General features: G+C 36.3%; 1 protein-coding gene and 1 long non-coding RNA gene across 4 annotated transcripts; one reads left to right on the top strand and one right to left on the bottom strand.

Annotated features, from left to right (window-relative positions):
* Positions 1-334: 334 nt before the first annotated feature.
* On the bottom strand, positions 335-4540 carry LOC112771109 (uncharacterized). Of its 2 annotated transcripts, none has more exons than XR_011875923.1 (8): positions 4123-4540; positions 3653-3897; positions 2994-3048; positions 2773-2838; positions 2585-2668; positions 1244-1274; positions 1037-1148; positions 335-683 (listed from the first exon to the last, which is right to left on the bottom strand). It is a non-coding gene; the product is annotated as an uncharacterized lncRNA (long non-coding RNA). The 2 variants fall into 2 exon arrangements; XR_011875922.1 differs by having other exon boundaries at positions 1037-1145.
* Positions 4541-24303: 19763 nt separating this feature from the next.
* Positions 24304-26502, top strand: LOC112771132 (protein translation factor SUI1 homolog 1). Of its 2 annotated transcripts, XM_025815763.3 has the most exons (6): positions 24412-24597; positions 24878-24955; positions 25143-25231; positions 25444-25649; positions 25728-25781; positions 26277-26502. In XM_025815763.3, the coding sequence occupies exons 3-6, from the start codon at positions 25195-25197 to the stop codon at positions 26319-26321; spliced, it is 342 nt and encodes a 113-aa protein (XP_025671548.1). In that variant the 5' UTR covers positions 24412-24597; positions 24878-24955; positions 25143-25194; the 3' UTR covers positions 26322-26502. The 2 variants fall into 2 exon arrangements, with proteins under 2 accessions (XP_025671547.1, XP_025671548.1); XM_025815762.3 differs by lacking the exon at positions 24878-24955 and having other exon boundaries at positions 24304-24597.
* Positions 26503-27348: the final 846 nt, after the last annotated feature.

Here is a 27348-nt window from a genome sequence, read left to right as displayed (position 1 = left end):
TTTGTCTGCGATCATCCTATGTCAGTCAAAGCAAATATGATCAGTTCTTCCTAAGATTAACTTTTATTATCAGTTCCTGTTTTTTTTTTGTTCATTGACAAAAATGGTGTGAAACCATGATACTGAATTCAGAGCACTTACAAAAACAAATGCAAACTGTGAAAAGTAATTTCACAAACGGATTTGTGTATGACCGTTTTCATTAAAAAAAGTCGGACCGTACCAAAATATTATAAAAGATTGGCATGAGTACGACATGAGAAAGAAAGTTAGAATGAAATTTGAGTTTGTGATTTATATAATACCATATAAATCACGTGTACCAACTACTGTATTTCAAAGAAAACAAACATGTTTTTAATAAGCGCAATGTCTACAACATGTAATCGTTTTATTCGTGTCTATTACAGCAAGAAAAACAGTAAATTGAAAATTAGCCTAGATTAATCAGAAAACTCAAATATAAATTAATAATCAACAATAACCAGAACATTGTGTAATTAAAGGAGTCAATTTCATCCGAACAGTGTTAATCTTCCAAACTTAGGGAGTGTGGTGCTTCAGTCATAAGTAAGTTACCAAATGTTGAAAATGTTCCCTATAATTCCCTGCCCATAAAAAGCATCAAAGATGAAACAGTTCTTGAGAGTATCTCCTTTCTCAAATAAAGGATTGATGATCTCCTGTAATGATAAGAATACTCAGATTAATCCTAAAAAAAAATACGGTCGAATAAAATATCTGCCGAAGGATTCCCCTAATAATAGCACAAACCGGTAGAAAATTTTAGATGCTAAACCCAAATGAACATCACGAAAATTGAAAGAATTCACAGCAGTCAAAAAGTGTAAATCTGCAAAACAAGTTACAAAACCATTGACTGCTCAAGTTGTATTCTATTAACAGTTTCCTCCCTATTTTATATTCTATTGTAACAATATTATTTCAAAATAAGACGCACGTAATATTAAGTAAAGAAAGAAGAACATAATCAACAACTCGGAAACAAAATAAAACAAACGAATAAATTCAAAACCTTTTCTTTATGTTCACGCGGAACTGACTTTATCATTGCCTCGCCATCCTCTCCTTCTAATTCCTTTACCGCCATGACCGTAATAGGAGCACCGCCTCCAGCAACAGTGCTACTAGCAACATCCTCATCATTAGGATACCATATAAATGACATATGAGCTTTTAAAGAAGTGACTTTAGAATCAAGCGGCCAGGGTTGCAGTCTTACACACAAACTGTATCATCAGTGCAATCACAACCTGTCAATAAAAGTTCATACTTAATTAAGAAGTATCTAACTCAACGACACTTATTAAGAAATTTAATCAGACTAAACACCTTAGAAAATAATTTTTCTAGTACTCAAACTTATTTCAGAATAATACATAAACACAAAATTGAATATACTTTCATGTATTATATCAAATAGTAAACAATTTGCTGGTTACTAAGTTACAAATCCTTTATATACAAACTAAATCTGGTTACTAAGTTACAACATAGATCATTTTGATGAGAAAAAAATATAAAAAAAAAAGAAAACTAAATCTGATTCTCAAGTTCTATCTATGAACTTCAGAAAAGGGAAAATGTTATGACACTCAATCCATTCACATGGACCTGATATATAAAAGAAATTCTAGTTTGCAGATTGTCTTTATTGTTTGTTTATTCCTAACACAAAAGCGTGGGGTCCCTTTTTTTTTCCCCTTAGGCTACAAAAGATACCATTGCCGACCATGCAATTTTTATTCTCATAATCCCAGCACCATTACAAATTGTCTTTTGTGATTTGTAAACCTCACTCACTCACACATACATACTTGCTGCTTTGCATATATTTCTTTTTCTTAGTATTTTTAAGAGTATAGTAAGCAGAATCCAAATTCTACTGAATTTTTTACTTTTAGAAATGTTTACACTTCATGATTTAACCTAAATCTCTGACATTACAGTAGGATTTAACTAAATTACAAAACATAGTATCAACAATCAAATAGCACTTATAATTTCACAGACAACAGAAAAAATTAAATAAATTTGTTTTGAAGCAAAGAGAAATGATTGCTTTTTTTCAATTCAAAATTTAAATTTGAAATTTTATGCACTTTGTACTTGACAAAGAAGAGGAAAATAAATGTTGGCATGAGAAACAAACTGAAGGAAAAAAAGGAATTAAAAAAAAACCAAAATATAAAAAATATAAACAGTAAAAAACAAAAAAAAACAATAAATTTGCACTGACAAAGAGAAAGCTTAGAGAAAATTACTCTGCAAATGCCCTTTTGTTAACAATTCGGAAAAAATAATATTTAGATACATTGGAGGTAGTAACTAATTATATAGGAGAAAAAATCAAAAGAAATCATAATGAAATAGGAACAAATCTTAAGTCACAGTCAAGTTTCCCTGCAAGTGTTAGAAAATAATGTAGTTTTCCCAGAAAAAAATGTGCAGGGATTCAAATATCAGTTTTTCAAAAATAAAATTACTGTTCAGAAACTAAGGATAAATTGCCCTCATTATACTCGTCAAATATAACTGAAATAAATGAGAATTAATTTATTACCTTGATAGTTCTATTATTCCACTAACATCTTTGAGAATCTGAATTTCTCTCTTGGAGGGTGCAAGGTGAAACAATCTCAGAATGCTTTGTAGTTCAAATGAATGAAAAGTGAAATATCCCAAATCAGTCTTCTGCAATAATTGAGAGAAATACTAAAGCATTAAGAATTCACATAGACAACAAAATACCTTTTTTAAATTCAGTTTCAAGATCTTTCTCTCCGTTGGAGTCCTGATATCTCAGTAGTTAATTTCCTAAAAAAGATAGGGGCAGTAAAGAAAATCAACAGTCTCTCAATGATTAAGTTAAGAACAATGAATATTGGCTGTTGTAGAAGCAACGTTTAATGGGTTCTAATTTCTAAGAAAAGTTCAACAATTAATGGCATCTAATGTAATAATTAAGTTACCAGGTAATAAACTAATAATTGACAAATGCTTCCCCTTTCTGTATATAGCTTGCCACTGCAAATGCCAAAATTTCAGCAGGTAGATAAGGAACTGAATCTCAAACTCAACAAACCAGAAAGAATAAAAAGAGAATGAGTCATATATAGGTAACATAATACTGTAAAAATCGACAAAAAAAAATTATATCATTCGGAGTTTCAACCTACTTAATGCCACAAATTAGTATAATTTGGATCAACTATAAGTCAAAATTAACCTCAATTATAATCATCTAATGTATAAGATATCTCAAATTTCCAGTAACATGATAAGATTCCCCTTTCGAACTCAACACCATTGTTTCTTACTTCCATCCCAGATTTTAATGCAACTTCTTCCACCCGTCATATTTTTCACATACGCAAAGGCAATTTACAATAACAAAACTCTTCAAAAACATATATAATTGAGGTTTCAAATTTAAGTCAACAACTGTAATTAGCAATGCAAGCGCACAGCTTAAGAAATGACGCCATTATCACCGTATTTTATCTGCCAAATAGAATTCATCTTCGCTATCAAACCAGAGAGTAACCAAAAGTCAAAAGATCAAGACAGTGAAAAATAAATGCAAATCTGAGCTGAGAATGAAACAGTTAAAAGGAGAATTAGAGAGAACCTGCAAGGCGTTGACGAAGACCTTGCTGCGATCCATGGAATCCTCGTCAAAGGTCATGGCAAATTAAGAAGTGTTGTAGTTGGACGCTCTACTCATGAGAAGCATGTTTGTCTCTGCCTTCATCGGGAGCATTTTCTTGGTGTGCAAACTCAAAGCAGAAGAAGTAACCTATTCCTTTGGAATCCTTGTCCGAAATGCACAAAAGCACCGTTCCCATGGATTCCATGAGTGAAATTCTTCACAACCTGGATTCCAGTATCGCCAACCAAGAAAACAAATGAAAAGGACAAAATAAAATTCTCTTAATATAGAAAAATGAAATTATCTTTCAATTCAAAATTCAAATTCAAACTTTCTTCGGAAGAAGGAGGTGGAAGATACTCGGACACATAACAAAGAAAGAGAGATGCTTAATTGAAGAATTTGACCGGGATAAAAAAGAAGTGAGGGAGGTGTGTGAATCCACCGACGCATTAAGATGCTGAGATGCAGAAGAAAAATATAATCGTCGCTGCCTCGTCAACCAGCAAAACCCTACCACCGCCACAGTCGCGTCCATCACGGCAATGAAGTCGTCGTGCAGCCGAGGCATCCACACGATGCACGGCCGCTTCATCAACCGGGCGGAGGGATCGCCGTTGGCCAGCGGAGCTTCAAGAGAGGAAACAATTGGGAAGAGACTGAGACTGAGAGGAAATAATTCATGGTATTTTTCAATTCAAAATTTGAATTCTGAAACACACAAATTTGTAGATCTGGTGGAATATAAAAGCAAGAGAAAAAAAACAAATGAATACAGACAAAAAGGAAGGTGTATGAATGAATTGAAAAATGTCATGTTTATGAAGTGTAATGAGAATAGTTTCGTATAGGAATGGTAACGTAATAAGGGTAAAGAGACAGCTAATGGAGAGAGAACGTAAATAATGGGAATGATTTTTTTTCCAAATTTATTTTGAATTCAAAATTCAAAATATTTCAAAATATCATTGGTATGTGGCGGACAAAGCCAGAGCAATATGAGAAACGCCACGTAGGAATTCCACTGTGAGCATAACCTTCTTTTTAAGGAATGTTATAGGATTCGAATCAAATGCATTTTGTTTTTGGTACTTGGACGGAGCTAAAGTCCAAACTCAAGGAACAGAAACAGTAACTACATGGGGTAGTTGCACCTCTCTCATATTAAATATCGTTAGATTTAGCGGCTGAGTAAATGCGACGGTATAAATTTTGTCAGAAAATATTTATTGTCTAATTTAGCAACGGAATATATAACACAATTTGTTGAAAGTTACTGTATAATCCGACGGATTAACTTTTTTGATCATCGAACTCGTCTTCCTCTTTTTTGTCCACGTCGATTTTGTCTTCTTCTTGAAGATCGCCGTCCTATTAGGGTAGTGCATTGATAAACCACTATTTCATGGTTTATCTTGTGCTCAATTGAGTGGTTTTTATCAACTCTTTACCCACTTATTCATATTATTCGCATGTTTTACGTTTTCCTTCCTGATTTTGTGCTATGATTGAAAACATACTTCTTTGGCCTTTAAATTACTAACTTTAATCCTCTCTTATTATCATTCGATGCCGTGATATGTGTGTTAAGTGATTTCAGAGATTACAGGGCAGGAATGGCTCAGAGGATGGAAAGAAAGCATGCAAAAGTGGAAGGAATAGAAGAAGTTGAAGAAATTGCTAAGTTGTCCAGCCTGACCTCTTCGCACTCAAACGGTCATAACTTGAGCTACAAAGGTCCAAATGAGATGGTTTCAGTTGTGTTGGAAATCTAACGTCTGGGGCTTCGCAACGATATATAATTTGACATAGCTGCCTTGACCCCAGGCGACGCAAATGCGTGGACGACGCCTCCGCGTCACTTTGCCATGACCTGAACGTAACAGAAATCACTGGGGGCGATTTCTGGGCTGTTTTTGACCCAGTTTTCGGCCCAGAAAACTCAGATTAGAGGCTATAAAGTGGGGAAATGCATCCATTCATGAAGGATGTCTTCCATAATTCACAAATTTAGGTTTTAGATGTAGTTTTTAGAGAGAGAGAGGTTCTCTCCTCTCTCTTAGGATTAGGATTAGGATTTCTCTCAATTTTAGGACTGCTTATCTTCATTACAGGTTCAATGTTCCTTTTATTTATTTTATCAAATTAGTTCATGAACTCTTTATGTTTAGATTTATTTTCTATTATTAATGCAATTGAGGTATTTCACATTTATGATTCTTATTCAGCTTTTTATATTCTTGGCTTTAATTGATTAATTGGAGACTCTTGAGTTATCAAACTCATCGTGATTGATAATTGTTATTTTTGCCAATTGAATTGAATTCCAATAACTCTAGTCCTTTCTTAGGAATTGGCTAAGACTTGAGGATCAAACCAATTAGTCCACTTGACTTTCCTTTGCTTTAGTAAATGTTAACTAAGTGGGGTTAAAACTCAATTCTCATCACCATCGATAAGGATAACTAGGATAGGACTTCTAGATTTTCACACCTTACCAAGAGTTTTATTAGATATTAATTTATTAATTCCTGCGATTTATTTTCCTTGTTCAAACCTTTTCAAAACCCAAGAAAATACTGTTTTCCATAACCACTAATAAATTATACTTCCCTGCAATTCCTTGAGAAGACGACCCGAGGTTTAAATACTTCGGTTTATAAATTTTATTGGGTTTGCTTAAGTGACAAACAAAACGTTTGTACGAAAGGATTTTCTGTTGCTTTAGAAACTATACTTGCAACGCAATAATATATTTGTGAATTTCTTTACCGACAGGAAATCCGATCATCAAAATGGCGCCGTTGCTGGGGAATTGCAAACGTGTGCCTTATTATAGGTTATTGTAAATATTTGCTTTTAAATTGATTTTTTTTCGAAAATTTTTTTTTTTCAGATTTTTATTTTAAAATTTTTATCTTATCTTATCTTAGTTTTAAATTTTAAAAATTCAAATCTTTTTCAAAATATTTTCTTTTTGTTAGTTTTTGTTTCTATTTTCTCCTACTACTATGAACTCTCACCCCTTTTGCTATGAGTCTGGTTATAATTATGTTGCAGGAAGAGGAAATTACAATGAGAACAGACATCAAGGTTGGAACAATCAAAGATGGGAGGAGCCACAAGGATTTGATCAACCCTCATGGCAACAACCACCTCCAATGGACTATCAACAACCGTTCTGTGATGCATATCAAGGCAATGGCTATGGTGAGCGCTCTTTTGATTATTAACAACCACCACCATATGCCTATGAACCATTTCCTCAACATGACTTTAGACCACCATACTCACAAGCCCCTTTCCATAATTCACCTCCATATGACCCTAACCCGTATCCACCATACCAACCACCTTATGAGCCAAATGAACCATACACAGAACCACCCCCATTCCAACACAACTACTCTCATGAACCACCACCTCAATATACACCATCTCCTTATCATTATCAAGATGAACCACCTTCCTACCATGAACCCTTTCTCCCAACAAATGAACCCTCCTATCCACCCCAAACCTCCATGGAGAAAGCACTTACCGATCTAAACTCTACTATACAAGCTCTCGTCTCCTAAATCGGACCACCAAATACCTTCAATAATAACCCCTCAAGCTCTAGTGCACTTCCTTTTTAACCACAGAATGATCTCTCCATCCCATCACCACCATCCATGGAAGAGCACCCACATCCATCAATCCAAGAGCAACATGGTCCCAATGATGCTATTGACATGGAACAAGAGAGAAGGGATCATCTTCGCGAATCCATACTTCATAAGGAGCTAGAGGAGGCCCTAAAGGTGAAGGTAGTAAAGACCCTTGAAGTCGAAGTAGTGGTTGAAGAATTAGTGAAGGAAGACATCAAGGAGGAGTCTGATTTTGTCTTAGAGCAAGAGGAGGCCCAAAATGTGGAGATAGGAGAGACCCTTGAAGATGAAAGAATAGTTGAAAGGAGTTGTCATGGAAAGAAAATCATCAAGGATGAATACGATTTTATATTAAAACTACTGGACAAAGCAGTAATTATCGAAGAGGAAGAAGTGGTTGAAGACTTGGGAGATGTTGAACCTCCATGGGAAAGTCAAGACATAGAGCCTCCTTCCAAGACGGTTGCATTTGATGTTGAGGAGGGTATACAACCTCCAAGGCATGTCATGGTTAAGGACTTGGAAGAGGTCGATCAAGAGATGGAGATTCAAGAAGAAGAAGCACAACCTTCCATGCCCTTGGAAAGCAGTGAAGAGGAGATTGAATTGGAAGAAAGCTACCAAGAGGAAGAGGTTGAAATTGAAGAAGCTTACAAGGAGGTAGAAGTTGTCAGAGAAGAGCACAAGGGAGTAGAGCTTGCGAATTCGTTCGAAATACCTCTCCCAAGGCCATTACCATCCAACACAACGTTCAAGTGGGTCAAAATCTTATCTGTGACCTTTACTTTCCCACTTGAATATGGGCTACTAGAGATGGATGGTCAGCTTAGAGCTCTTTGTGACATTAAGAGTAAGAGGAAGATGGTCAGTGGTAAGAATTGTCCTGCAAGGTTCATTATAGTTGGAAGCTTTAAGTTTAAACGCAAAGGTTGGTGTAGAGCTCAATTGAATAGGTCTAGGAAGTTGTTTGGACGCTTCAGTGAGAATTCTAAAGCTGAACCACCCAGATGGAATCATGATAATCAACTTGAAGACGGGTGTAGAAACAAGATTTGGGATCCAGGAATATATGAGGATCAACTTTGGGAGCTCAAAGCTTGTGAAGAACCCCATCAAAGCTTGAGGAATTTACTTAGTATTGATAGAGCTTATTGGAAGTCCAAGCATTGGAGGAAGTTTCAAGACGAGTTCAAGCACAAGCCGCCATGACAAGGAACTCAGCACATGTCCAACTTAAGGACTTTAACTAAAAGTGCTAGGTGGGAGACAACCCACCATGGTATATTCGTTCCTTTTTATTCTTAATCTTATTTTATTTCATTTTTACTAGTGTTCATTTATAATTTTTGCATATTCACCTGCATTTTTGCATTTGCATAAAAAAAAATGCACGCGACGCGTAAGCGCCGCTGACGCGTTCGCGTTACAAGTGCATTAGGAATAAAAGAAAAGTGAACAGAGAGTCACGCGAGAGTGTAGCTGGAGGCGTGCCTTAGGCACAAATATGCCCACGCAACCGCGTCGCCGACGCGGCCGCGTCATTTGAAAAATAGCTTCCCCACGCGTCCGCGTCACCCACGCGAATGCGTGGCTCTGTAAAATCGACGTAAAGGGGTGTATGGCAGTATGTTGGGCTGGAATGGGGCTGGACTCGTGCTGGAAGCCCAATCCCTCCCACGCGAACGCGTTTCCCACGCGGCCGCGTCGTTTTCCAAAAATGGCCATCCACGTGATTGCGTCAGCCACGCAACTGCGTCACCCAAAAATTTGGTGAAAAGAGTTTCGAACAGAGAGTTGCGCGAACGCGAGGCTGCACTCGCGCCAATCGCACAAATGCGGCCACGCGATTGCGTGACCCACGCGTCCGCGTCACTTGACCTTATCACACACCACGCGACCGCATCACTCACGCGTCCGCGTCGCCTGCGCCGCACAACTTATCCAAATCAGCACCAATTATCTTATCTTTTCTTTTCTAATCCTAATTTCTTCTATCTTTCCTTCTTTCTTCTTTTTTTCTTACTTTATTTCTTTCACTTCTCATTCTTTTTCACCTTCATTCTATTTTACTTAATTTATTTACATACTTTCATTCATTACATTTTAATTTTGTGCATATTTTTACTTTCTTTTCTAAATTTATTACTTTTCTGTTGGTGTTGAATTTTCTTATTTAACTGTTGCATCTTCTCTTGAATTATTTTGGATGCTTAGTGACTTGTTTTATTCTGATTGGGTAATATTATTTAAATCAATGCCAATCTTTTATATCTGTATTACTTTTGCATTGACATGAATTTATATTATCTCTCCTTCCCCACTCTCTTCCCCATTGTTGCAAATTTTGCACCATTGGTATGCCATGTGCTTCTATTATTTTCTCACGTACATGTTGAAGCTTCCATGTAAATGAGACCCTTATCAATTGGCATTAACCCACCCATACTTCATTTATTTTCTTATCTTTATTTCTGGGTTACTTTTCTTCCCTTTTTCTTTCAGGATGGCCACCCGGAAGGGAACCAGAAGACGTTTACATGGGGAGACAGACAAGTCCATCTGCACATTCTCTGGAAGAAAAGCATTAGTTGGAAAAACCCGTCCACTTGCACATCTTAGTATGCACCGAGGATGGTGCAATCTTTAAGTGTGGGGAGGTCGATATCGATCTCCATGGGTTAGTTATTTTCTTCTCAACACCAATATTTTACTTTATTTGTTAGTTCATTGTTGCATTTACATGTTTGATTGCATATTTTTTTGGTTTTGTGCATATTTTACTACTTGGTTGAAGTAATATTTTCTTTTTCAAGAAACTTTTTAGAGTATTTCACTAATTTAAATTAAAACTTTTTGTTAAACTTGTTTGAATAAATATTATACTGGAACATGGTTTAGAGCTCGAACACACAAAACCAGTGAGATTTTGAACTTATTTGATTGGTTGCATTTTATCAACCAATATTTTATTTTTGTGTGTGTTGTTCTCTCTAAAATTGTGATATTTGTCTTGCTTAATTCTATATTTCCATTGTTTGATGCATGCATGCACTTATATGATTGAGGCCTTTGTTTCACTGAGCTTACATACCCATATGGCCTTAACCCTTCATTATCTCTTGCAAACCAATTTTGAGCCTATTATACCCTTTTGTTCTTTACTTTAGCACATCATTAACTCTAAGCGAAAAATAATAATGTCCTTAATTTGAATCCTTGGTTAGCTTAGACTAGTGAGAATGCTCATGAATTAAATGTGGGAAAGTGGGTTTGAAAACATTTGGTTTGAGAATTGAGTATGTTAGTGAAAGAAATGTTTAGGACATGATTCATGCATCCAATAATTTAATCATATGCATTGAGAAAAATAAAAGAAAAGAAAAAAAATATTATAAAATATAAAAAAAAGAAGAAAAAAAAAGAGAAAAAGAAAAGAAAAAGAGCAATTAAGCAAAAGGGGACAAAATGCCCCAAAGTAAGTGGTGAAAGCAATGCATATGTACTGTACTTGAAATTAGAATGCATGAATATGTGGAAAATATGGTTAATGCATAGTTAGATGTGGTATTATGATTACATGGATTGTCTAAAGTTAGGTGGAAAGTTTAAGTTAATTAAGGATTCAGATTTTAGTCCACTTGGCCAAATACAATCCTACCTTGACCCTAACCCCATTACAACCCTTAAAAGACCTCTTGCTATGTGTATCTGTGCATTAAATTTTTGTTGATTGTTAGATGAAGAGCAAGCCTTAGAAAGCAAGGTTAGTAGAGAATTGAGAGAATCGAACCTTAAACACATGAGTGATTAGAGTGCATACACTTCCAGTGAGAGTTCGATGCTCGATTCTTTGTTCCCGGCTTTCATGAGCTATTTTCTTCTTGCAAGCTCACTTGTATTTTATTTTGTGATTTGAATTAGTGAGATCCAGTTCATATTTCTTCTTGAAGGATTTATTTACTCTTCACCAAGTAGAAAAAGCATTCTGCATTTAGTTGCATTCATAGGTTGCATTTCATACATTCTACCATTCCCTTCACTCTTTTAGTTCTCTTAAACTTAGCATGAGGACATGCTAATGTTTAAGTGTGGGGAGGTTGATAAACCACTATTTTATGGTTTATTTTGTGCTCAATTGAGTGGTTTTTATCAACTTTTTACCCACTTATTCATACTATTCGCATGTTTTACGTTTTCCTTCCTGATTTTGTGCTATGATTGAAAACATGCTTCTTTGGCCTTTAAATTACTAACTTTAATCCTCTCTTATTATCATTCGATGCCGTGATATGTGTGTTAAGTGATTTCAGATATACAGGGCAGAAATGGCTCAGAGGATGGAAAGAAAGTATGCAAAAGTGGAAGGAATACAAGAAGTTGAAGAAATTGCTAAGTTGTCCAGCCTGACCTCTTCGCACTCAAACGGTCATAACTTGAGCTACAGAATTTCAAATGAGATTGTTTTAGTTGCGTTGGAAAGCTAACGTCCATGGCTTCGCAACGATATATAATTTGTCATAGCTTTCCTGACGCCAAGTGACGCGAACGCGTGGATCACACGGACGCGTGACCTGGCAAAAATGCAATCCATGCAAACGCGTGGATGACGCCTTCGCGTCACTTTGTCGTGACCTGAACATAACAGGGCGATTTCTGGGATGTTTTTGTCCCAGTTTTCGGCCCAGAAAACTCATATTAGAGGCTATAAAGTGGGGGAATGCATCCATTTATGAAGGAGGTCTTCCATAATTCACAATTTTAGGTTTTAGATGTAGTTTTTAGAGAGAGAGGTTCTCTCCTCTCTCTTAGGATTAGGATTAGGATTTCTCTCAATTTTAGGACTGCTTATCTTTATTACAGGTTCAATGTTCCTTTTATTTATTTTATCAAATTAGTTCATGAACTCTTTATGTTTAGATTGATTTTCTATTATTAATGCAATTGAGGTATTTCAGATTTATGATTATTATTCAGCTTTTTATATTCTTGGCTTTAATTGATTAATTGGAGACTCTTGAGTTATCAAACTCATCGTGATTGATAATTGTTATTTTTTCTAATTGAATTGAATTCCAATAACTCTAGTTCTTTCTTAGGAATTGGCTAGGACTTGAGGATCAAACTAATTAGTCCACTTGACTTTCCTTTGCTTTAGTAAAGGTTAACTAAGTGGGATTAAAACTCAATTCTCATCACCATCGATAAGGATAACTAGGATAGGACTTCCAGATTTTCACACCTTGCCAAGAGTTTTATTAGATATTAATTTATTAATTCCTGCAATTTATTTTCCTTATTCAAACCTTTTCAAAACCCAAGAAAATACTGTTTTCCATAACCACTAATAAATCATACTTCCCTGCAATTCCTTGAGAAGACGACCCGAGGTTTAAATACTTCGGTTTATAAATTTTATTGGGTTTACTTAAGTGACAAACAAAACGTTTGTACGGAAGGATTTTCTGTTGGTTTAGAAGCTATACTTGCAACGCAATAATATATTTGTGAATTTCTTTACCGACAGGAAATCCGATCGTCATGCATCGTCATGTAATCCAAGGTCAATGATATCATTATCCTAACAACCAAGCTAAGGGTAATCGGTTCACCGGTATCAACCACCATTTTCAAAGGAGTTGGGTCATCAATCTGGTAAAGTTTCTGACCCTCTATCCTATCATCGGATTCGATTCGGTCTCTTGGTTTAGTCTTAACTACAACCACACAACTAGACTTGCATGAACTCGGATAAGGCAAAAAGTACACCTGTCTTGCATTTTGAGGTAGAATAAAAGATTGTAGTGCCTATATTTTCTAGTTAAATTAACTTCAGTGATATCGTAGTCATTGTGCTTTCGTGTTTCTTGTCACGAACTAGGATTATACCATTCACATTAAATACACACACCTTGTACGTAGTGCAACAGAAATATTCTAATTCAATTATGTTATGCAACACACCAAACCAATCAAAATGACCACCGTCTAAATCTCTACGAACCCAAACTCCGGTGTTATCTGTTTTTTTTCCTATCGACCACTGTAAGGTATGAAATCGATATCCATTAACATTGTACATCGGGTAGCTAGTGTCCTTATTCATTGGGTCCCAACTAAGAGCAACTATTTTTTAATCTATTGTGTTAGATAGATGCACGCTGACGTATTCTCTAAACCAACATGAAAAGTTGTTCGATGAGGTATCAGAATTTACCTCCTGAAATAACATATATGATAGAATAGGATAAAATTTTTTTGATTAGATTACGAAGTTAGAATGTTACTGATTGCAATATTTATGAGGACTTAAGAAACTCACATGAGGTACAGTGAAATCTTGTCACAGTTAAGCAACACATGCAGATGTGCGGCATCGATTTCCTTCTTCTCTAACCAGTAGTCACTGCCCACACCCATTGAAGCTCCTTCCAGAGCAAAGATTAGGTATGTTGTTCCACCCGATGATGATTTTCTCCACTCATCGATCCTTGCAATCCTTGTTATACATGACTCAACATGAGACTGAACATAGAATGAGCAAAATCCGGATGTTTTCTAAGCTAGGAATGCTTCACAGATGCTGCCCTCAATCCGAGCCATGTTCTTCACGGTGCGCTTAAATGAACCAATATAATCATCCTCTCAAATTGGATCGGCCAACTTAGTAGTGCTTCGAATGGTAGATGGACTGCTAAGTGTTCCATAATGTTAAAAAATGATGGAGAGAATATCCTCTCTAACTTACAAAGTATGATGAGAATATTCTTATCCATGACTGTGAGATCATTAATACTAAGTTTGACAGCACATAAATCCCTAAAGAACTCACTTATTTCTGTGAGTGATTTTTAGATGTTGGTTGAAAGTTTTCTGAATGCAACTGGAAGCAAAGGCTCCATGAAAACGTGACAATCATGGTTCTTCAACCCAACAAACCTACCCTGTGACATGTTTGCACACCTACTCAAGTTAGAAGCGTAAGCATCAGGAAACCTCAATCCTCTAATCCATCTACAAACATTTTGCCTCTGCTCCTTTGTTAGAGCGAACACTACCTTTGGTTTAGCCCATCGCTCGTTATCAAGTCTCCTTAAGTCCAGATCTGGTCACTTGCAAATGTCCATCAAGTGTAATCGTGTCTTATCATTATCCTTTGATCGCTCATCGTCCATTACGGTGTGCATTATATTATCAAACACGTTTTTCTCAATATGCATCACATTAAGACAATGTCGAACCAAATTATCTCTCAAATAAGGCAACTCCCAAGATATACTATGTTTAGTCCAATTATGCTCCCGGCCATATTTCGGAGGTCTCAAATCTGTCTCGTTTTTTACGATAGTTGGGATTCTGCTGACGCAATTCCAAATTTGTCTACCATTCAAATTTACGGGTACCTCTTCGTGTTCAGTTATATTCTTTTTGAACGAGTCCCTGTTGCGCCGAAAAGGATGATCAAAGTCAAGGAATTTTTTATGGAAATCAAACCATGAATTATTACCGCCAGTCGACAACCAAAATGTCTTTGTATCCTCCATACAAATGGGGCATGCCATTCTACCCTGAGCAGACCAACATAACAATATGTCGTATGTAGGAAATTCGTTAATGATCTAAATCAATGCAGCCCGCAATTGGAAGTTTGTCTTCGTCGAAATATCATATGTTTCTACACTATCAATCCACAACTCCTTTAACTCATCCACCAAGGGCTGCAAGAAGACATGCATCTATTTTGGCCTTTGGATTTCTGGGACCAGGTATAATGCAAATTAGGAACATGTATGGGTCCTTCATGCATATTTCGGGACTCATGTTATACGATGTCATGACTATAGACCAATAAGAGTACACGTTACCGAAATTGAAATTCAGTGCGAATCCGTCAGAGCACAAAGCTAGTCTAACATTTCTCGGCTCACTTGCAAATATAGAATGCACCCGATCAAAATGCTTCCAGGCTTTTCCGTGTGACAGGTGTGTCATGATTCCATCATCCCTCTTGTTGTTACTATGCCAAGTCATGTGAGGGGCCAAACTCATCGATGCATACAATCGTTTCAGCCTAGGCATCAAGGACAACTAGTGCATCTGTTTCATCAGAGCTCTCTTTAATCGACATTTCCCAATCTATTCTCTCTCGACTTGGAACCTTGGTGATTTATAAAATATGCATTCAGTTAGGTCTGAATTCCTCTTGTAATACAACATACACCCATTCAAACAACAATCAATATTTAATGAATTTAGACCCAATTTTGAAACTAGCTTCTTTGCTTCATAGTGGTTTCAGGGGATGCCAGAGGTCCCGACAGGTACTAGTTCGTTACAAAGGGTGGTACACTTATCAAAGGACTCTTGCATATGATTTGAGTCTGACTTAATAGTCATTATTTTAACACATGCAGACAACTCCAAATGAACGCAACCCTCATACAACGGTCTCGTGGCAGATTTTAACAGATGATAAAATATCCTTGCCTCCGGGTTAGGTTCTTGTTCAGCTTCTTCCAATTTCGTAACATCTGTTGCATCAAACACCATCTCGTTGTATCTCTCTTGGTTATCCTTCCAAGTCATGTCTTTCATATTTAGTTCTCTTTCCACCCGAACCCTCGTTGACCGATAGTCGGACCTATTCAAATTCGAGGCAGGCCTGTTAATTCCCTATTCGTCTACTTTTCCATGCTCCGTCCACATTCAATACCCATCTTTGAACCCGTTACAGTAAAGGTGAAGTGTTATATTCGCAGATCCTAACCACTTAGTCAGTCGACACTTTTCACACAGAACCTAGATACCCCTTCAGACCTAAATGGTTCCATGCTGAACACATGCCCGATCAATGTGTCAACTTCCTCAAAGAATTCAGGTTTTAATCTACCCTGGTCTACCGTTATCCCTATCATACGTCCATAGACGATAACTTGGAATCATATTGAATCACACACCCTAAAATTTGACAAACAAGACAAAATTATTAAATTCTTTACAAAATCTGGTAGAGCATACCCTATAATTATAATCTTCTGTAAACCAAACAAGTTTTAAAAAAAATAACACAAATTTTTTGCAGAATTTTTCCTTAATTCAGAGACATCAATAAAAAAAATATACAAATTTTCACAGTAAAAACAGTTGCAAGCATATATTAGAACAAACACAAACTCAATAACATACCAAATCCTAACTGTTTTAGTGCGCAACCCCTTATAGATCCACAATTTTCCATCAAACAAGGGTTTCGAGAAAGCACATATATGCGACCTTCTCCCACTTCCTTCCTAAAACGCTATCTTAGGAAAAGTAAGTCAAACATAAAACTTAAACAATTGATTATAGTTAGAGATAAAAAACATACCTGAAACACGGATGCACAGAATACGAAAAAAACAAAATCCAATTACTCAGACAAATACCACCATCCTAATAAAAAAAACTTATTAAACTCACAAGGTGAAACTAATTAGTTCAACAAAGTACACAAAGTCATCCACCAACAATGTCAAACACTCTTAATCTCACCCCACTTAACCTACATTAACTTAATAATTGCTATTTATGTTAAATTAACATAAGAAATCATAATCACAAACTTTATTACCCTATTTTAATCAATTATTTGATAATAAAATTTCTAAACAAAACCCTAGACTCACAAAAAAATCTGAAAAAAAAAACTAAAAACCACAAACCAAACCCTAACCACAAACTCTGTTACCATAATTTAATGGGTTAAGTACGATTTTGGTCCTTAAGGTAGGGGCTGAAAATTTTTTTCGTCCCTGGCTTTTTTTTTGCTACAAAATGGTCCCAAAGGTTTAACTTAGTTTTAAAATGGTCCTTCAGACAAAAATACCCTTCCTCCTTCTTCCCCAAAATCAACTAGAAAGCAGAAGTAGATGCAAAGGCAAAAGGAGAAACAAAAGCAGAAGCAGGAAGTAGAATCAACAACAACAACAATGGTGAATCAAAAATGGTGAACAACAATGATGAATCAACAATAGCAATAACAATAAAACAACAACAACAATGGTGAATCAACAAAAGCAAAAGAGAAGCAGAAGTAGAAGAAGCAAAAAACAGAAACGGAAAATATAAGCAACAACATTAAAATACCAATCTGCTGGCATCCGGCAAGGAGCATCGACGACCGTCCAACCTCGCGGATCTGCTGGTGTCGACGTGGCCTCACTCCAGCGGCGGCGATAGGACAGGGCTCGATGGCGACTGACGACGCGGCGGTTCAGCGCCTCCGTTCTTTTCTTCTCTCCCTCTCCGCTTCTCTTCCTCTCTTCCTCTGCTCTCTCTTCTCTGGCCGTTAGTGCGAGTGAGATCTGAAACCCCTTCCCTCTCCCATTAGTGTGATCGAACGATGAGGAGCGGCAGCGGCAGTGGCGGTAGCGGCGACGAGGAGTAGCAGCACTTTCCCTCCCCTTCCCTGGAACCCCCCCACGAAGCGTGATCCCCCCTTCCCCCTTAATCAGTTTCTTTTTATTATTATTATTTTTTATCTTTTTAAGTAGGGGTATTTTCGAAATAAAAATTAAAAATTTGGTAAAAAGTACGATTTTAAAACTAAGTTAAACATTCGGGACCATTTTATAGCAAAAAGAAGACCGGGGACGAAAAATATTTTCGGTCCTACCTTAGGGACCAAAGTCGTAGTTAACCCTAATTTAATTAATAATTTGGTAAAATACCTAACAAAATCTTGAAGTAAAAAAATTCTAAAAAACAGTAAAAAAAACTATACCAACTCCTAATCACAAACTTCATTACACTAATTTAATCAATAATTTCATAAACTATTTAATCAAAAATCCTAAACTCACATAAAAATCTTAATAAAATAAAAACTATGCCAAAATTACCTTTGATGGTGGTTGCAGGATGCTGGACGCATGGTGGTATCAGTAATGATGATGACACCGATGTCAGTGGCCACCAAGAACAGCGGCGACATTTCCAACCTTCCCAGCGGCGATTGATAGCTCCAGCGGTGAGAATGTCCAGTGGCGGCGGCACCAAAGGCTTTGGCAGGTGACGGTAATGCTGGCAACACCTCCGTTGACGAGAGAACACAAGAGGAGAGAGAGAGAGAGGGGGAGAGAGAGAGAGAGAGAGAGAGAGAGAGAGAGAAGAGAGAAGAGAGAGAGAGTGAACTTGGACAAGTGAGTGAAGAAGGGTTCGCGTTTGAATTTTCAACCAATCTAACCATCGGATTTACCTTCAGAATACTCCGATGGTAAATTGGTCAAATACAACGTTTCACTGAAGCGGTTTACAGTCGGCAAAATCCGACGGTAAAATCGATAGTAAGGTTAGTGCGCACAGATCAATATTTTGCACTACTAATCACCGTCGAATTTAGCGTCAGATTATAAAATATGATAGTAAACATTTTAGGAAATCTAAGCTACTTTGTATCCGATGCAAAATCCGACGCTAAATCCGCCGGTAATTGACGTCGCTAAATCCGAGGGTAACTCTGATCATTTTCAGTGTTTTTCTTGTAGTGATCATCATCTAAGACACATTGCTAGACATGAATGTCATCCATGGATGCTGCTTGGAGATTTCAATGAGACTACGGAGGAATAGGAGAAAAAAAGGGGTCCGTATTGATCAGCATGCTTGTAAAAGGTTCAGAAATTGGATTAACAGCTATAATTTGTTAGATCTAGGTTTTATAGGGGCGAGATATACTTGAAGTGGGGGATAAAGAGGTGATCTAGATCGGGTACAGGGGTCTTGCAAATGCAGCATGGAGAAAGGAATTTGGGAATGCAAGAATAGAGGTTCTTCCAAGAGCGTTCTCTAACCACCACCCTCTTTTGGTTTGGATGAATCCAAACAGAGAGGACCAGGAGCCAAGATCTTTTTGTTTTGAAGCTATGTGGCTCACATATCCTGATTTTCTTGAGTTTGTGAGAGATTCTTGGCAAAAAAGAGAATCTTTTCCTATTTCTCTGGAGAAGTTAACAAAATACCTAAAAAAATGAAATTTGGAGGTCTTTGGTAACGTTTTCAAAAAGAAGTGGAGGATCTTGAATCGGCTGAATGGTATCTAGAGGTCCTTGAGTTATGGTTCAAATCTGTTCCTAGAAGAACTTGAAGGAAATCTCACTATGGAACTAGAGATGATCCTTGACCAAGAGAAAATCTTCTGGCTCCAAAAGTCTGGACAACAATAGATTATTGAAAGGGATAGGAATACAAGGTTTTATCATACAAAGATAACCATTAATCGACGTAAGAACAAGGTAATAAAGCTCATGAAGCTGGATGGATTGTGGTGTGAAAATAGTGATGAATTGAGGAATATGGCCATAGAGTTCTTCAAAAAGCTATATGAGAAAGACAACCCTAACAGACCCAATCTACACACAAGATACTCCTATCCTTGCATTGAGGCAGGGACCAGTAGCCTTTTAGCCAGGAGGCCAAACAGCCAGGACATTGAAAAAGCCATTTTTGGGATAGGCTCCCTTAAGGCACTTGGAGATAATGGATTTCCAGCGCTTTTCTATAAGAAAAACCGGAGCACAATTGAAAATTCCTTTTGCAGCTTTATCGTCAACCTTTGGGAGGAACCTCAAAATATAAAAAAGATAAATTTATTTCTCAGTTTAAACCAATCACCTTATGCAATGTGACTTACAAATGTCTCACTAAAATTTTAGTGAATGAAATTAAATTTTTATTGGAGAATCATATAGCCCCTAATCAATATAGTTTCATCCCGGGAAGAGTCATTCATGATAACATTATTATCACAAAGAAATTAACTCTTGACATGAAGAAAATGAAAGGTAGAAAAAAAATCATGGCTATAATTATTGATTTTGAAAAGACTTACGATAGACTTAATTGGAATTTTTTAAAGTTGTGTTTGGAGGAATTTGGAACCCTAGAACATGTGGTTAAGATTATTTTTAGCTACATTAGCTTAGTTTCCTACCAAATTCTATAGAATGGGTGTAAGACACAAAAATTCCACCCAACTCGGGGAATAAGACAGGGAGATTCTTTGTCTCCCTACCTATTTGTGATTCTTATTAACAACCTCTCCCAGTTGATTAAAGAAGAAGTGGTCAGAGAAAGATGGAAGCCAATAAGAACAAGGAAGGACAGTCCCCTTATCTCTCATTTTCTGTTTATAGACGACTTATTTGTTTCTTTAGAAGCCTCAGAGGAGCAACTTATGAAAGTGAATCAAATTTTAGACTATTTCTGCAAAGCATCAGGGCTAAGAATAAACTCTGCAAAAACTATTATACTTTACTCTAAAAGTATAGACAAAAGAACCAGAGAGAATATTATCAATAAAAGTGGATATCAAGAAGTCAACAACCTTGGTAAATATTTGGGGAATATGTTGACAAATGACAAGAAGAAAAAGGAAAATTTCAAGCATATAATAGAAAGAATTAAAGAAAAGATAGGAGGATGAAAATCCAATTGTCTCTCCATGGCGGGTAGGGTCACGCTAGCTCAATCTGTCCTCAGTGCCTTTCCAAATTTTGATATGATGCACATCATGATTACCAAAGGAATCTATGCAGAAGTGAAAAAATGTCAAAAAAATTTTATCTGAGGGGATGAAAATAGAACCAAGAGATTGCATACTATTAATTGGGACTTGATATGCAAACCAAAGGCGATGGAGGGAATGGGTTTTAAGAAACTCAACACAGTGAATGAGACTTTTATGATAAAAATTCTTTGGAGAATTCTTACAGATTAAAACATTCTATAGGTCAAAGTTTTGCTTGCTAAATATGAAAAGGGACACAATTTGCTACAAAATCTCCAAACTCGAAACGGTAATTTAGAATTATGAAAAATCTTGAAAAAATTCTAGAGCAAAATAGTGAAAAATATTACCTTCTTTTTGGGTGATGGGAGCTCTATCAATATTCGGCAAGACTATTTGGTGAAAGAAGAACATGCATTATAAGAAAAAGCCCTAACCAATATCAATACCCATTTGATGAATCTTAAAGTAGCTGAATGTGTTAATAATCAAGCTGAATGGAATATCCAGCTATTCTAAAACTACTTACCAGATTATGTGATCAACAAGATTAGATCTTTACACCAGTCTACACAAGAGCTTGGAAGGGATAATATCCTTTGGAATTTCACCAACGATAGATCCTTTTCAATAGAAAGTGCATAACGGTTCCTAACAAATGAAGAGGACCCAACAGATCAAACTTTGAATTTGATATGGAAATGGTAAGTCCTAAAGAATAAAGAATTTTATGTGACTGACAACCCACAAAAGTTTAACTACGGTGGAGAAAAGAAACAGGTTGATGAACACTTTTTCGGATTGTCACCAATGCAGGGGTATGGTGGAATCGATCTTGCACGTTTAGCAAGACTGTCCTTTGGCATTCAGAATGTGGGTCTTACTTCTGCAAACCTCACAAGTTTGATAATTTTTTCAAAGCTCCCTTCGATACTTGGACGAGATGGAACTTCATATCAGAGCTGGGCAACAACCCCCCAAATTTCCTGAATCGACACCTTCTTTGTAGCCTGCTAGTGGCTCTGGAAATGGAAAAATAAGAAGATTTTCAACCTTCTCTATCAAGGACCTCCAAACGCTAGCAGTGTTGTTCAGAAATTTTCTAGTGAAATAGTTATTGCTTTCTCAAAATCAACTCTATTAAAATCAGGAAGAAGAAGGCATGAACTACAGATAGCGTGGAAAAATCTTCCAATAGGGTGGATTAAAGTAAACACATATGGAGTTTCAGAGGAAAATCCATGAAAGTCTAGATGCGGAAGAATTCTTCATAGTGAAGATGGGCATTGGATTGCTGGATTCATGGCAAACGTAGTTCTGTGCACTGCATTCCAAACAAAACTTTGGAGACTTTTCCATGGCATTTCAAACAGCTTGGGAATTGAGTTTTAGAAAAATTGATATTGAAGTGGAGTTTTAAGCTACTCTAAAGGTTATATCCAAGAAGAAAAACTAGAAATCTCATCGGAACTCTTTAATCTGATGAATTGGGAAGTTGTTGTGCATAGAGATGACAACGGGTCCTCATGGGGCGGGGACATGTCCACCGCCACTCCCTCCCCCCCCCCAGTCTCTGCCACCCATAATCCATCCCATCCTCGGCCCATCCCCACGACGGGTAACAGAAACCCCGTATTTGCAGTGAATCGGGATCTCTGCGGATATCTACAATTTTTTTAAAAAACTAAAAAAAATCAGAAAAATTTGAAAAAAAAATTCTCAATTATCATTACAATGATAATCTCCATCACTAGCAACATTTAGTCATAAGTTCACAATTCATATCCAACAACAACAACAAGAAAGTCTTGTCCCATTAAGTGGGGTCGGCTACATGAATCAAACGACGCCATTGTGCTCTGTCATGTATCATATCTACAGAGAGACCGTTTACATGTAGATCTCGTTTGACCACCTCATGGATGGTCTTCTTAGGTCTGCCTCTGTCTTTCGCCCCTTGTCCATCTTCCATCTCATCCACCCTCCTGATTGGATGTTCTATCGCTATTCTTCTCACATGTCCAAACCACCTGAGACGCGATTCAACCATTTTTTTTCACAATGGGTGCTACTCCAACTCTCTCCTTTATATCTTCGTTCCTTATTTTATCCAATCGCGTATGACAACTCATCCATCTCAACATCTTCATCTCTGCCACACTCAGCTTCTGTTCGTGCTCCCCTTTAGTTGCCCAACACTCTGTACCATAAAGCATAGCCGGTCTTATAGCGGTGCGATAGAATTTACCTTTAAGTTTTAAAGGCACTTTTTTGTTGCATATAAAACCAGATGCACTCCGCCATTTTGACCAAGCTGCTTGGATCCTATGATTTACATCATGTTCAATCTCTCCATTATCCTGTATGATGCACCCAAGATACTTAAAACTTTTAACTTTTTGCAGGATGTTTTCTCTAATCTTCACCTCTATATTAGGATTTTCCCTTCTCAGACTGAACTTACATTCTATATATTCCGTTTTGCTACGACTTATGCGCAGACCATGCACTTCTAGAGCTTCTCTCCATAAAAGTGCAAATATCATAATCATTAAATTCTTAGTAAAATAAAAATAATATAAACACAGATAAATATCTTGTCACATTTCTTCTAACTCCAAAATTCTTGCAATATTACTCTTTTTCAATTTAAGAGATGCATCATCATCTTCATTTGCAGTTTAATAATAAAATTTTCTATTTAAAAATTAAATACAACACTTTTATTATATATAATTTTAACACTATTATAATTTATAAATAAATTAAAAAATTAAAAACATAAATAACCTCTTTCAAATGAACTAAATTAGTAAATTAAACTATTTAGTAATTATTTTAAATTTTTATAAGAAATAAATTATAGTCTTAACATTTACTTTTTTTTATTACATATATAAGTTTTACAGATATATTATATAATTTATTAAAAATACGAATAGAATAAAATAAGATATATTCTACATCCGTATCTTATCCTATTGTACGGCTCTCTACCTACCTGCACCATATATGTGTTGCCAGCCCTACCTGAGAGTGGGTACCGAAAATCTAATGCATTTTTCTAAGAAGACATATTTTTGATCTAGCTAAGAAGACTTACATAGTTACCATTAGAGCAGGCCTTGCAATGCCTTCATTGAACATTTGAACCTGGACCTGGCTTCCAGGTACCATAACTCCTTGGGCCGCTAAAACGTACGTTGGCCCAAAACATACAAATATGTATGTATGACTTGGTCAAAATTTGGAGGGTTTTTAAGTATAATTTAGTCATTTACTATTTCGAATTTAAAATTTATCTTTTTAATTTTCTTAATAGCAAGCATGCCCCACCATTATTTCTAGTATGATAGTAATTTGCTTTATGTGAATTGACATCTTTATCCTTCTACCAAATCTCTATCTTTCTATCCCCACTCTTTCTCAACCACTCAGCTAACTAACTCGCCGAGATATTTATACACGTGTACTCACCCAAGCGCGTGATTTGCATTAGCCACTTCCGAGAGTAGAAGTATAACTTCACACGTGATGCTCAACTTAACCTCACAGCTCACGTTTTTCTATATTTTCTTTCTTTCATGAAATCTCGTTCTCACTTTCTCTCCTTCGAAACACTGCGGTCGTCACAGAGAGAGAAAGGTTCTGCCTTATCCAATTTAGGGTTTCAATCCGATTCGGTTCTTTCACCCTCGTTCTTGCCATATCGAAACCCTAACTAGGAGCAGGTAACATCTAATTGTTTTCCCTTTATGTTATCCCCTTTTTATTGTTTTAAGATCTAATTTTGTTTCAATTAATTTCTCCCTAAGTTCTTTCTTAATCGAAGCTAAAATTCAATATATTTTCTCTATAAATTTTGGGGGTTTTGTTTGATTTCAATCGGATTCTCCATGTAGAAACAGTTTGCATGATCAAGTTTTGTAATTCAGATCTAGCTTGCGATTCATATGCTATCTTACAATTATTGGCCTTCTCGTGGTTAATATCTTCTGTACCTTCTTATAGGCTTAAGAAAATAGCTCCCTTTGTGTTTCTTAAGGTCCCGTTACTTTCTCCTTGGTAATTTTCGGTTTCAAACTTTGGGTAAGTCTCGTTACTGCTGATTTGGAATGATTTTATCATCTGGGTGGTTTATTACTAAACTTCGATTTTGATGTATACCTGTGGAGGATTAGTAAAAAGTGATTTTTAATTTTTGATGATGTTGTGTTGTGTTGTTGCTGAGCTTTTTGTTGTAGTAATAGAACTAACATGTTGATTTTGATTCCAGGTTTCAACAATCTGTTGGTAGGACCTTTGTTTCTGAGAGAGAGTTAAGGTTCATGTCTGAATTAGACGCTCAGATTCCTACTACCTTCGGTACGTTCTACCTTGCAACTTCTGTACAAGTGTTGTATGTGGATTGGTTATTATTATTATTATTTGTGTTTTGGTTTGTTGGAAAAATTTTGATGCTGATGAATAACTTGGGATGTATTTTGGTGTGGAATACATGGTTACGATTTGTATTGTGACTGATTGTGTAAATAATATATGAACCCTTGTTGGGGTTGTGTGATGATACTTTGTAGATCCTTTTGCTGAGGCAAATGCTGAGGACTCGGGTGCTGGGTCAAAAGAGTATGTGCATATTCGCATACAGCAGCGGAATGGTAGGAAAAGCTTGACAACTGTCCAGGGATTGAAGAAAGAATTCAGCTACAACAAGATACTTAAAGACCTTAAGAAGGAGTTCTGTTGCAATGGTACAGTTGTTCAGGACCCAGAATTAGGGCAGGTACGTGTGATACTCACTTGTTACTTGTTGGATGATGATATAGTCCTTGCTTCAAATAACATTTTCGTCCGTGAATAGGTTATTCAACTTCAAGGTGATCAGAGGAAGAATGTGTCTACCTTCCTAGTTCAGGTAACTATAACTCCCATCTTTGGTGTTATGCAGTTAGTCTGTAGTCCAAATTAGTTTGTGTAAGTGTTCTTCTGAACTGTTTTTTAGTAATCTATTATGAGCCCCATGGTTTTGTCGGGTTTGTTATCCTTCTCTTTCTGTTTATGCTTAATTGCTTTTTTTTGTATGCATGTTTGTGTGATAATGGATTTGTTGTTTTTGCTTTTGGTAATTCTTTTGAATTTATTTTCTTTTGATTTTGCTTTGCACTGGAACTGTTTTCCAAATCCCTACAGAATTTATTTGATTATGTGGTTATAATGTGATGTTCTGAATGGTTGCATATTTATCATAGACTCGTAGTAGAAGGTAAGGTGGAAGATACTTGTGAGTGAACATTAATTTATGTGTGTTCCATTGAAAACGTGGCCAATGAATTACTGGGAATTTTTTTTGTTTTTAATTTTTCACCTGATTAAATCCTTTCTTTTGTGCTCCCCTTGTGGACGTGGACAGGCTGGTATCGTGAAGAAGGAGCATATCAAAATTCATGGTTTCTGAGCTTCTGGAATCTTGAGTTTGTCTTTTCTGGCTCGTTGCGAGTCATACATATATGTGATTGGTGTTTTTTATGTTGTGCTTTCTTATAATTTGTAATGTGGGATTATGGAATTTATGACTTTAAGTGCTATTATCTTAAATAAACCAAAGCTATGGAGAGTCCATTACTACATTAAATTCATATCGGAATTCGGATTCTTGGATGCGTTAGTTTTTATTTACTTATGCTATGGGTATCAATATCATGTGCCGAACATTCCCCTGTTGGGATGATCTGATGGTTGCATGAGTTAATCGTTTCTAAAAGATTACTGCAATAGTGAGTGCGGGTTGAATAGAGTCATTGACGAATGTACAGCGAATGTGGAAGATAGTTCGAAATACAGGTGGGACTTCGGCTTCGTGTCTATATCATTGACCGTATAGCCGCCACCATGGCCACTACCGGCATTTGAAGCACCTAAGAAATTATCCTTTATTTTATATTTATTGCATCAATTACCAGTCGTCATAAGTTCTTAAATAAACTATTATAAATTGGCAAGTTATCTTCTTATAACTGATGCTCTACTTTTTGTGACCAAAATGGAAGCTACTTTTAGAAAGCCATTTTTTAGACTAACAATATCAAATATCTTAAATTTTAATTAAAATATCTCAAGATCAAAAATTATTTTTTATTTTTTAAACAGACCACATAGGAGAAAAAAGAGAAAGAAGAAGAGGAATAGCAAGTGTGGGGAAGGGGAGGCCATTGCTACGATGCAAGGCTGACGCCTCACGGCACCTCAACCTTCCAAGTAACACTAGGTGTGTGTTTGGGGAGTTTGTACTTCCAAGTAACACTAGGTGTGTGTTTGGGGAGTTTGTATAGAATTGATTTTGCAAATTTGATTTTGATGAAAAGTAAATTTGTGTTAAGGTGATTTATGTTTGGCAATATTTATGTCAAAATGGATTATAGTAAAGTAAATGTTGTTTGGATTATACTACTCAAAATTACTTTTAGATGAAAAATTACTAAAAG

The sequence above is a fragment of the Arachis hypogaea genome, chromosome 18 (assembly GCF_003086295.3).
Source record: "Arachis hypogaea cultivar Tifrunner chromosome 18, arahy.Tifrunner.gnm2.J5K5, whole genome shotgun sequence".
In the NCBI taxonomy this organism is placed as follows: Eukaryota; Viridiplantae; Streptophyta; class Magnoliopsida; order Fabales; family Fabaceae; genus Arachis; species Arachis hypogaea.
Note: the sequence above shows the minus strand (reverse complement) of the source record. Positions and strands in the feature narration are given on the sequence as shown.